This window comes from Anneissia japonica, unplaced genomic scaffold, assembly GCF_011630105.1.
Source record: "Anneissia japonica isolate Jap-2015-1 unplaced genomic scaffold, ASM1163010v1 scaffold585_len4108843_cov191, whole genome shotgun sequence".
Lineage (NCBI taxonomy): Eukaryota > Metazoa > Echinodermata > Crinoidea > Comatulida > Comatulidae > Anneissia > Anneissia japonica.
The window spans coordinates 3,286,944-3,298,689 of record NW_022716829.1 but is presented as its reverse complement, the minus strand read 5'-3'; the positions used below and the strand labels follow the sequence as shown (position 1 = coordinate 3,298,689).

Genomic DNA, 11,746 nt, shown 5'->3' with positions numbered 1-11,746 from the left:
TATTCTTTCATCTATTGTCAGACGACGGTACTACGAATAGTTTTATTGATACAACAAAATTAGGACAATTCCTGTAATATAGCCTTAAGTTTAGTGGTTGCTTAATCCTCTTCAACCTATGTGATCAATACAATAGTGTATACATTGTTTTTTTTTTTTGTTTTTTTTAACAAAGAATAAGCCTATTTTTCTTTATTGACACAATACTACGATAGAGTTTTATTTGTTAATTGACAGTAAATTATTATTAGGAAAAATTCTAATAATATGATATATATTATTGCTATCTTACACATTACCGCAATCAATGTACCAAAGAACAAAGAGTATTGTTCTCTGTTGACATATTATACTTCAACGGCATTTTATTTGTTAAATCATATTAATAAGTTAATTATTAGTAGAAGTAAGTGACAATAAAGTGTATATAACGTTTATATGGTTGCTATTACACTTGAACAAAATCAGTGTACATATGCATACATAACTCGCTTAAGAACAAATAAAGTTGGCTTTTATCACAGAATCTGAGTTTATTGGCAATCCATTAGTTTATACTATTATGTAGAGCATGGTTAATTATGCTTCTTTATCGTTATATTCCCCCGGCCTAATTGCGCAACGTTAACTAACACAAGAAATACGATATCGGGACCTCAGATCTAAACAGGTGAACGCGTTGCATGTAACGATTCTATGTGTTTTGCTGCAGTTTGTTTTATCATTAAGTCGAGCGAAACACCTCATAAATTCTAAGTGTTAAGTAGTTCATAGCACGTGTTTACACATGAGGCAAGTACTACAGGCCTACATACATTTAATTCTAAATTGAATACGATACCGGTAGACCTATTTTGGTCCAGTCAAATTAGCGAAGTTAACGAATATATTAACTGCTTGCAGCTACACCACGTAGATAGTTCTGAAAAGAACGGGTGCTTGTTGAGAATGTCTACGTGGTGTACTATAAGCATTTAGTATATTATTACCATGCAAGCCTTCAAATAATAAAGTTAAAGGAGATAGGACAGTTGACTTTATTTTATTAACTCTTATAATGTATACCGTAACCAATACCGGTACCTTAAATAAAACTTATAATTTATATACAACTTAAATAATATATATTGACACTCTTTCCTTATTGGCTCTTGAAGAAATATGGAAATAAGTAATGTCGAGTGCGGTACACACAGGTCCTAAACTTTCATGACGTCACTATATGACGTCATAGAAGGCAATTAGAATACATTGTAGCAAACCGTCCTGAAAACGGACCGATGACACACCAAGTGACTCGACTACTATGTCATCATTCTGCCGGTACGGTATAGACAGTCATATTTTGAAATTGAATTGGTTTTGTCTGTCATTTACAACGAGTGCGTGCTTAAATTTTATTCGGTTACATAATATTTTAATGATAGGCCTAACTACTGTGGCTACTGTCATAATTACATCTGATTGTTGAGGACAATATAGTAATAGAACGATAAAAACGTATTTGAAATTTAGGAAGTTATTAGTGTCAATGTTGCAGGCCAACATTTATATTCAGATATATTCAGTATTTATTTCACCAAATTAAGATAAATAGACAAATTGAAGTGAGGTGGGGAGACCAAAACATGAGCTATGCTCGTACAAAAAAGAAAAAGATAAAAAAATTTGGAATAAACGCCTCCCTCGAATAAAAGCTTGAGGCGTTTATTTTTTTCTCGAACAAACTTTATTTATGATCACGCAATAACATATTTTGACGTTAATCTGTGTTAACTTCCAAATTTACAGTGAAATTAAGGGGCGTTTATTTCAGTACCGTATGCTCGAATATGCGAAGCGGTGATTATAAATTTTTGGAGGCTTCAGTGCGGCGCCTATTCGAGAGCGGCGCTTATATGAAAAAAAATGACGTGGCGCTTTCCATGCCCTTTCCCATGTTAATTATCTCACGTATTCCCGTATTTCGGTAGTCCTATCATAGGTCTTAGTCGTCGTAAATTAACGTTTATAAAGAAATGCTCGTGTCTTCATCGTGTTATTTTTTCATTTTCGCACTGTATTGGATTTTGAAACCCTGTTTCTCAAAGTGTTTCATTACACACAGTGTAATACTCTCGATTAAGCGCCACAGCGATTATTCGAGAGCGCGCTTAACGAAAATAATCAGGTTTGGTGCGGTATTGTTGTAGTTCCACATTTACAGTGAAATTAAGGGGCGTTTATTTGTGCATATAAGTATCAATTTTACACCAAAAAAATAAAAAAATAAACTCCTCCTTCGAGTAAATGCCCCTTCAAAACCCTTCTCAATAATAAACGCCACAGGCCGTTTATTTGCATACTGTATTTAACCAGCACCAGTGTAATCTCCATTTTCAATCCATATCATTCATTCGAGGCTGAGAAAAACGATCATAAATACGCCAAATCCGATAGTTTGGGTGCTCAGGTTTGATCGATACAAACATCTTCGCAAATGACAATAGGAAATCTTTATATTCTACTGATTCTATTTGAGATAATTAACTTGTGGTTAATTTTAAACATTAATTCTCTAACTACGTGAACCAATCAAACTGGCAAACCATGCAGAAAAGAGTCTGCCCTATGAAATTGGATTAACCATAGATACTTCACAGGCTCCAGTTCTTTGTATTCGTGAATACAGACAATTAGATCATGTGCCATCCATGTGACGTTTCTTAATAAACTGTGTAATGACTTGAGTTTATCGAATTCCAAAGCTGTATCATAAATGTAATCTTAGCTTTAGTATGCTTTAGTATTACTTTTCGGCGTGTAATTACGTATTTTATCAAGGAGCCCAGAATTCATTGTTTGAAGAGACTTTTTCTTAAAATTTACAAGGTACAAGTAAATTTTTATTGCAAAAAAACTATTCGGGATAATCAAATTATCAATAGGATATATAAAAATTACAAAACAATGCTAAAATCAGTGGCCTCACGCTCGGGCGCGGACGGAGCGGAGCGCCTGTTCCCCCAGGCACGAGGGGTTATACATTGTCATAGGCGGATTCAAGGGGGGGGGGGGGGTGTAAAGCCCACAAATGTAAAAATCTACCACAAATGTAAAAATTACCACAATTGTGTCAAAACATTCCACCCGCAAATGTCAAAACTAACCGCAAATAACATGTCAACCACAAATGTAAAACTAACCACAAATGTAAAGAAAAAAACCGCCCACAAATGTAAAAATTGTTTAACCACAAATGTAGTAATATTTCACCTACAAATGTTAAAATTTCCATTTTTACCTTAAAAGTCATAACATGTCAATCATAAATGTAAACATTTTCCTAAGCACTTCAATCCTTAAAAAATATTGAAATACCCTGTAACTGGTAAAGCAGCTAAAGCACCAAGTTGCGCATTTTAGTAGAGCAGCTAATGCCCAAGTCATGCACTTAATTACCAAAGCATGAAACACAAAAACCTTCGATAGGGCCTATCTGTAGATTAAAAAAAGAAAGTTGTGTGCCAAGAGTTTCTGACGCCTACTATGGCCTCCTATTTGATTTAAAACCTCTCTAAAAGAAGGAAATCCATATATCTTGGCAACAGATAATCGTAGAGACTTAATTTTGGTCTCAAATTGTTTGGAACATACATGTTTCTATTTGCACTAATGCAATGTTTTGTCCAAAGGTGACCGGAAATAACAGGGAGCATACAATACAATATAAAATAATGAAATGAGAAACATTAAAACGTATCTGACCATAGATATTAGTTTTGTTTTATTAAAATAAGAAAAAAAAACGTTTCTTCTATAATCTATATCATAAGCCTGCAACTCTAATACCTTGTATTGATTGGTAAGGAGACAAATACGGTAATTAATAATTTTTGGTTTTTCCATTATCATATTATGACTGCATAAAATATCAAATTACACTGATTCTTACTCTTTTGACAAACATTTGTTAGGTTATTTCAAGTTATTTCAGTACATATGTTAGTTGGCCATACGTCATTATAGACATTTTGCTAGCCATAACCACATCACGGAAATCTTGGAATGCCGGCATGGTGTAAAACAGCTGAAAATATAATGCTTTAACCGTAACTAGATTTTATATGATGCTTCCTTCCAAAGACCTATGGATGTTTGACAGATGTTTTTACGGCTCCTGAGCCACAAAATCTGGAATGCAATTATTTATCTTTTTGTTTTTGTTTATATTCATTAATTTGTTACTTTGAGGTGGCATTTCTACAATACAAATTATTCACACTGAGGTTTCAAGTTATATCCGACAATTGTGACCCAAGACCACAAAAGGGCTGTAAACGTGTACTCTATCAAAATGTTTTTTAATTTAAATGAATAGCGTACATCATTACCTATATAATGAGGGCTCAATGACCTCAATCGGACGATTATAGGAAAAGTTAAGCTATTTTGAATTATATTTATTCTGTATAAACTGGCCTATAACGTTCTGAGAAAAGGCTTTAAAAATACTCAAGAAATGGAAGAAAAATCAAAGCAGCAGTCAAAAGCAACAACACAGTTTCCATTGAGCTATTGCGATTACCTTTTCTACGGTTGCTGGAAATAGGTTGGGGAACAGAAATTTTCTATTTTTGAGTCGATACCCCAGAGTTAATTAGTGATACCCCGTGGGAAATCGGATATACTGTACCTTTATAAAACTGAAGCATCCACGTAACTTATTATGGCATCCCCATTGTTCTGATGAACTTAGTAGACACATGGAGTGTTTTATTCATCAAGCCTTGTTAGAGACGATGTTTTAGGGTTGGTGGATGAAAAAGGGACAGAGTGGGTTTATGGGGGTCTGGATTTTTTTCTTATAAATTTATAAACATTTTAAAAATACCAAATTTTCAGAATTATGCAAGTATTTACAAGTAGAAATGATCAAGACTTCTATTGTTGCAAGCAACATTGTAGGTGGTAAGGATGTTATAAAGAGGGGAGAGGGAATTTTTATAAATGTAAAGAAAATAAATACTTACTGTCGTATTCAGTTTACATACATGTATATGTGGGCCTGGGGGATGGTGGTTGGGAAGTAAAGTCTTTCAAAACATTGAAGTCATTGATAAGATAAACTTATCAGTTTTTAAATTTCATTAAGCATATGTAATATAAATTACAATTTTTGCACAAAGCCAGGCATCAATGCCCTATCCCAACACGATCTCCGAGTCAATAATGATGCTCAGTGGTATGGTGTTCTTTCGCACCTCTTCAGACGCGAAAGAGAATGCCTCTTCAACAAGCTGCTTGAGCAAGACAATGATTCCGTGATTCTAAGTACCGGTTCCTCATTAAAATACTGGTAGATCAAATCAACTACTCTCTATCTTCGTTAAAATCAAAACATTTAGCGTTAATTATGCGTTCGCAATCCGTAATTGAATGCTAGAATGAACGTTGGCCTCTTCCTCTAAAGTTTCATCGCGGTCTTTCTTATCCTTTGGTCCTGTCTCTTATACACATCTAGATGTGTATAAGAGACAACTGTACATATAGAAACATGTACGGTATGCTCTGATCTACATGCTGGTTATCAGAGTTCAAAGGTCATAAACATAATTTCCAGTCACATTTTGTAGGCTTATACCAGTTCCGAAAGTTGGCCTATGTGTTGCCCAATTCACCACCAAAAGGACCCACTGGAAAGACCCAGTGACAATAAGTGTTAAGACTTTCGTGGGTTGTCCTTGGCGTGTATCACACTGAGGAAATCCAATCCAATCCACCAGTAACATTTCGAAATAAGTACTTTATATCTGGTTTATATGGATTTTAGACAGTGGTGACTCTTACAGGGGGAGGGGGGCTAATAAGCAAACGAAACGAGCGTCACGTTTGCGAGCGGAGCGAGCAAACAGACGCTGGGGTGCCAGGCACCACAAAAACCCCGGTCGGGGTCCCGGGTTGAAGGTTCCTGGTGGGGTCTGAGAGCTTATGGCATTTATGAACTGTTAATTGCGATGTTACAGAACATAGAATGGTCCATGAATGATGAAATATTTCAGACAATGACAAAACCAACATAGTACACTTTTAAACAACCCCTACTCTTTTCCGAAAAGTCTGCATATGAGCCATTTTGCACAAAGGACTAACAGACTAAACTTCTCAACCGAATGACAATGCACTTTTTAAATAGTCGCTACCACCAGTTTAACCGACTAAGCTAGCTGCTCTCAATAATATGTTATGCAGAAAGGTAAACACAAGAACATACAGGGTACAACAACAATTCAATTTTCAAATGTGTTTATTTGAAACAAATCGTAGCAATGCATGAATGTTTGTGTTTCTATCAGTGTCTATTTATTAGAATGTGACCAACAATTTAAATACATAAGCAGTACATAACCTTGATACAATAATAACTACTGTATATGTGGGCAGAAATTGAGATATTTTTTATAAACATGTGAACACAACGCAAGACAGTCATGGAATAATATTTTCTTAAATTATTAGTAAAAAGTGGATTAATATATATTTAACAATTGTGATACTGATATAGACAATTAATTTCATTTTCACGTCACACAAATTCTTGCATATTTGTCTTAATACTGTATTCGCCACATGGGTAATACCTAATAAATTCATGATTATTTTAATAACATTAAGATGTAGCCTATTTGATCAAAGTTTTAAAAGGGAGATATACACACTTTCACATTTCCTAACCTTCAGATTTTAAATGTCTATCTATCTATTACTACTTTGCCTGGTGTCTCTACATTAATCATACACAATGAGCCAAATAGAGACCAGTATCTCTTATCTGGAATATTTTTATGAAGGTAATGAGCCCCTATTCTAGTTCGCATCCTTTCTGTTCACTAATATTGCCAGCACACACTCGGCCGGGACTAGGTACACACAGATACTAATACCGTACAAGGATGTTTGAATTTCTATAGCATTATCTGGAGTTATTTTCGCAGGTTGAATAATAGGCAGCCACTTCCCACCGCAAATAAAGGCTAAGTAGGGGAAGGTTTTTTTTCCATTTGGTCTTATCATAGTTACTAGTATTTGTTTTCATTTGATATTTTAATCTCTAATTTAAATCTCTAATTATTTAATTGAAAAAAAAGTAAATTTAAGTGATTTCGTCATTTATATCGTAAAAACTGTACGGTACATCCCTAAGATAATTTACAGTGCCTGATGAAATGGTTAGACCAAAGCGACTAAGAATCATTAATTAATTTTTTAAAAGAGTGAAAAAAAAAGATGTTAAAACTTGGTTTTAATCAATGTCCATTGTCTCATTGAACTTTGACATGAGGTCATCGAGAGCTTTCTGCGATGAGCTGATGAGTTCTTTGTAGAGGTTAATTTTTTTCTGTGCTTCAGAAATTTCTTTGTCTCTGGTACTGAGTTTTTCTGTTGTTTGTTGGAGATCGGTAGTCTTTGTTTTGACAGCTTCTTCACTGGATGATAGACTATTTTTCAATGTACCTATAACACAAAAATATAAATGTAATCAACTACAGTGGAGATTGCATTTTTCTTTCATACACAATCATAATAACAAAGAATTTACTCAGCATTTGAAAAATTATGTCCAGGACAAGTATCTATCTCATTTGATATGCAAGAAAAAATATATATGCCTTCAGAAATATACTGTGTTGTGTTTACACATTTCAACAAATTTAATTTGTGAAGTATTACTGTATGCTCAATTTGTATACAGTATTTATGATTATTTGGTGACTGAACTCTAAATTTATTTTTCGGTGGAGATGAGCAAAAAAAAATCTTTCGTTATTATATTATTGTTATTTAATAATAAAAACAAGAAAATATTTTCCTTGGCTATTTACTGCAGAAATAATACCATTTTTGATTTCTTTATTTTTTTCTCTATTATCCTTTATTTCTTTTTTTTTTCTAATTTTTTTTGCAATTCAGTTTATTCTCCTATCTTCACTTTTACCTTTCTTTATATTGGACTTTCATATAATTTAAGAATCTGATTGTGGTAAAAACCTTTAAATCAAAGAAAATGTAATTGTTTTGATCTGTGTTTAATTAAACTTGACAACTCATTTGATCCTTTTCAATGAGAGATTCAATGTTTTAATTGAATGTATCAAGATTTTCTTTTTCAGATTTGATTAGCTAAGCCTTCCTCATCAGATGTGTCAGAACATACGGAATAAAACACAAATTATTACCAATCTTCTCCTGTAGCTGGGCAATCTTTTTGTCTGCAGCAACTGCAGTTCTATCACTTTTTTCTAGACGTTGCATAACGCTGTCAATGTCAACAATAGCGCCCCTATACATCACCAAACCAGCAGATGAGTCGGGCTCTGATTTTATTTTAGGCTTTGCACCATCACCTTGTAGATAATATCCATTGCCTACCAATAAAAAATGAAATTGAGAATTTATATTAGGGGAAAATCCAAAATGATTATGATTTCTGAAGTGAGTTTTAAAAACAGCAGAACAAGGGGAGGGGGAAAGGGAAACAGGAGACAAGGGAAGATAATAACAAGTGAAGGTGAACAAGGGCAGAGCTAGGTGAGGGGAACAAGAAGGTAATGCAGGGGAATTTAAGGAAAAAGATCCCTTATAACGCATCTTTTTGCCTAATTTCACTTGTCTCTGTTTCTTTGTCTGTCTTTTGTTTTTTGTTTTTTATGTTGATGTCTATCTACATGCTGTATTCTGTGTGGTATGGGATAGTTTTTTTCTGGAACTGATGTAGATCGGTTGGTCAAGATAATTAAAATTTGGAGGAAACTTTGCAACCTAAAAGATAGGCACACTATAAATTTCCCAGTAACAGTAACATTAAGGGGAGATGAACTCAAGGGGAGGAGAAACGAAGTTAACCGGACATAGAGGGAGAAGAAACAATAAACAGAGAAACATGAGTAGGGCAAAAAAGAGAAAGGACAAAGGATGAAAACAAGAAGTTAAAAAAAAGAAATAAAGAAGTACAGGGACAGCTGAACCATCAATAATCTATATATATAAATATCTATATTTTAGTACAGTAATGAAATTGGCAATTTTGACAGTCAACATGAAATACTGATTTCCCCACCCCTGGGGCCACCACTACCATTCTGTTAGTAATAAATAGCAGTTTGCTATCTACCAGTAAGTTTATATAGTATAATACATCAGTTAAAAATCAGTCAAAACAAACCTAATGCAAGGTGGTGATCTTCAAGGATTCCGTTGGCCTCTTCCTCTAAAGTTTCATCGCGGTCTTTCTTATCCTTTGGTCTATCCGTCAATTTCCTATAATTCCATGAGTCCCGTACTATCACTTTATTTAACAGCTTGCGTATCTATACATAAGTAATAATTTCAAATATAATTTGATTTTTGTCATCCATTTATCTAATGTGGAAGTGGTTTGGTGCAAAGGGAACGGTTTGGTTTAGAAAAATTTGAAGTCAAGGTTTCAATCACTCGCTGTGCATTTCGCTTGTGTCCTTGAGCAAGGCATTTTATCTGTATTAGTTCCCTCCACCCAGGAGTATAAGTGGGTACCTATGGAAGTTTGAATACAAAATGCACTGATATATTTTATGCAGCAAACTATTGAATTTTTCCAATGACATACATAACTTTACGTGGGCTGGTAATAAAAAAGAACAGCATATAAAAATACATTTCGTTTGCCCTACAGATAATGCAAGTCATACAGGTCTCTCTGTACCGACAAGCTCTGTCTCTGTGTTTTGTTCTGACCACTGTGATTCATGAATAACATTCTTTAATTTACAGGGATAATAAAAAGTTGGTGTACCAAAATACAGTGCTCATAAAAATATATTTCATTTGTTTACATTTTCAGGCTGTATATCAACATACCTGTGACCGTGATAGATTTAACCCCATCGTGTGCAAAATATCATCCAAGTCCTTTTCAAGGAGGTATCCACAGTGACTCTGATCAAAGTAAACACAGGCTAACAAAAGGTCAGGATTCACTGTTTCCATTTTAACTTTGTCTTTGTCTTTTTCCTTCTCCTTCTCCCGTCGACGAGAGGGTGAGCGACTCCTATCCTCTTTCTTGTCATCTTTCTTTTCATCTAAATATTTATTGACGTAAACATGAAAATTGTAGTTAAATCAAGAAGTCAGTGCATTAGAAAAAGATTACATGATGGGATTCATTTAAAAAATTTTATGATTGCTATACACCATATTTTGAAAGAGCACCATCAAGGTCTTTAAGCCATAGAGTTATAATAAAAATACTTGAGCGCTATTCTCCAACGCAAAGCTGAGTGTACACTAAACAAGATGGCTGGCGTAGATCCAGCCAATCAAAATACATCTAAGCAATTTAACATGAAAGTTTTGAGTACAACTAAGTTGTATTTTTAAAACTCGAGCCATCTTGTTGAGAGGTAAAGGTAGTCGAAACTGTGCTGGTCCGGAGTGCCCATCCCTCTTTCGTAAGTGCCGGGGGGCCAGAGGGGATCGCCACTCCTCCTTACAGCGAGTGTGTTTACATTGCCAGCATTATGCTGGTACCCATTCATACTCCTGGGTAGAGAGAGACAAACGCAGATAAAGTGTCTTGCCAAAGAACACAAGCGATCTGCACAGCGAGAGTTTCGAACCCTGACTAAGAGGTTGAGAGTCCGAGTCTCAACCACCGTGTTAAACACTTCCACATTATGAGAACACGTACACTACTCTTATCCTTTTATCTGTTTTGTAAAAAGCTATGATATCACTGATAAGAGCGCTCTATAAATGACTGCATTATCATTATTATTATGACTCGGCATTGCTTCATTAGCCTAGTTAGCACTCCAGTTGTTAATAGCTCTATGGCTGCATATCTGCAGTACACACATTCTTTTGCTAATTTCTGTACGTAAATAACTTTTTACAATGCAAGACTTGTTTTTAATATCAACATTTCGTTCTCTTTCCATTTTAAAACATTTGTGCTCATTAGTAATTTAGTATTATAGTACAGATAAACAGGTAAATAGGCCTAGCCTAGGCTTTAATAGGCCTAGCCTAGGCTTTAATAGGCCTAGCCTAGGCTTTAATAGGCCTAGCCTAGGCTTTAATAGGCCTAGCCTAGGCTTTAATAGGCCTAGCCTAGGCTTTAATAGGCCTAGCCTAGGCTTTAATAGGCCTAGCCTAGGCTTTAATAGGCCTAGCCTAGGCTTTAATAGGCCTAGCCTAGGCTTTAATAGGCCTAGCCTAGGCTTTAATAGGCCTAGCCTAGGCTTTAATAGGCCTAGCCTAGGCTTTAATAGGCCTAGCCTAGGCTTTAATAGGCCTAGCCTAGGCTTTAATATATGGTTGGGTCAAATTTGTGTGGTGGTTGAAAAATACAGGGGGAGTCTTTATGGCCCAAAATAGTGATTTCAGACTACATTGGTAATGTAATTTTCTTTGAAAAAATATCGTAGGCATAGGACCTAGCTACGTTACAGTATTTTCATTTTACAGTACGTGTTTGGAACGATATCGGAAGTGGGGGTGCTGGCAGTGGCCTGCTATTAGGACTACAATTTATTTGAAAATATCTTGGGTCCGATCGTCCACACCAGTTGGGCCCAATCGTCTATCACCCGAAGTTTTCATTACTATTATCAAGAACGTACACGATCTATGCCCTGGGCTAGGCTTAGCTTGCTGTCGTCACTCTGCTACGTATACTACACTACAACCGCATAACAAAGAAAGCGACCCACGTGGTGCATTCTTAAAT

At 35.2% G+C, this 11,746-nt stretch overlaps 1 protein-coding gene across 2 annotated transcripts in view; it reads right to left on the bottom strand.

Moving 5' to 3' along the window:
* Positions 1–6,268: 6,268 nt before the first annotated feature.
* Positions 6,269–11,746, bottom strand: part of LOC117109884 (cell division cycle and apoptosis regulator protein 1-like) — a 21,049-nt gene continuing 15,571 nt past the window's right edge. For both annotated transcript variants that reach the window (XM_033252340.1, XM_033252342.1), the window contains exons 18-20: positions 9,203–9,347; positions 8,217–8,405; positions 6,269–7,494 (exon numbers count right to left, since the gene is read on the bottom strand). In XM_033252340.1, coding sequence (XP_033108231.1) covers positions 7,283–7,494; positions 8,217–8,405; positions 9,203–9,347 — 546 coding nt within the window. In that variant the 3' untranslated portion in view covers positions 6,269–7,282. The remainder of the gene's footprint in view (positions 7,495–8,216; positions 8,406–9,202; positions 9,348–11,746) is intronic.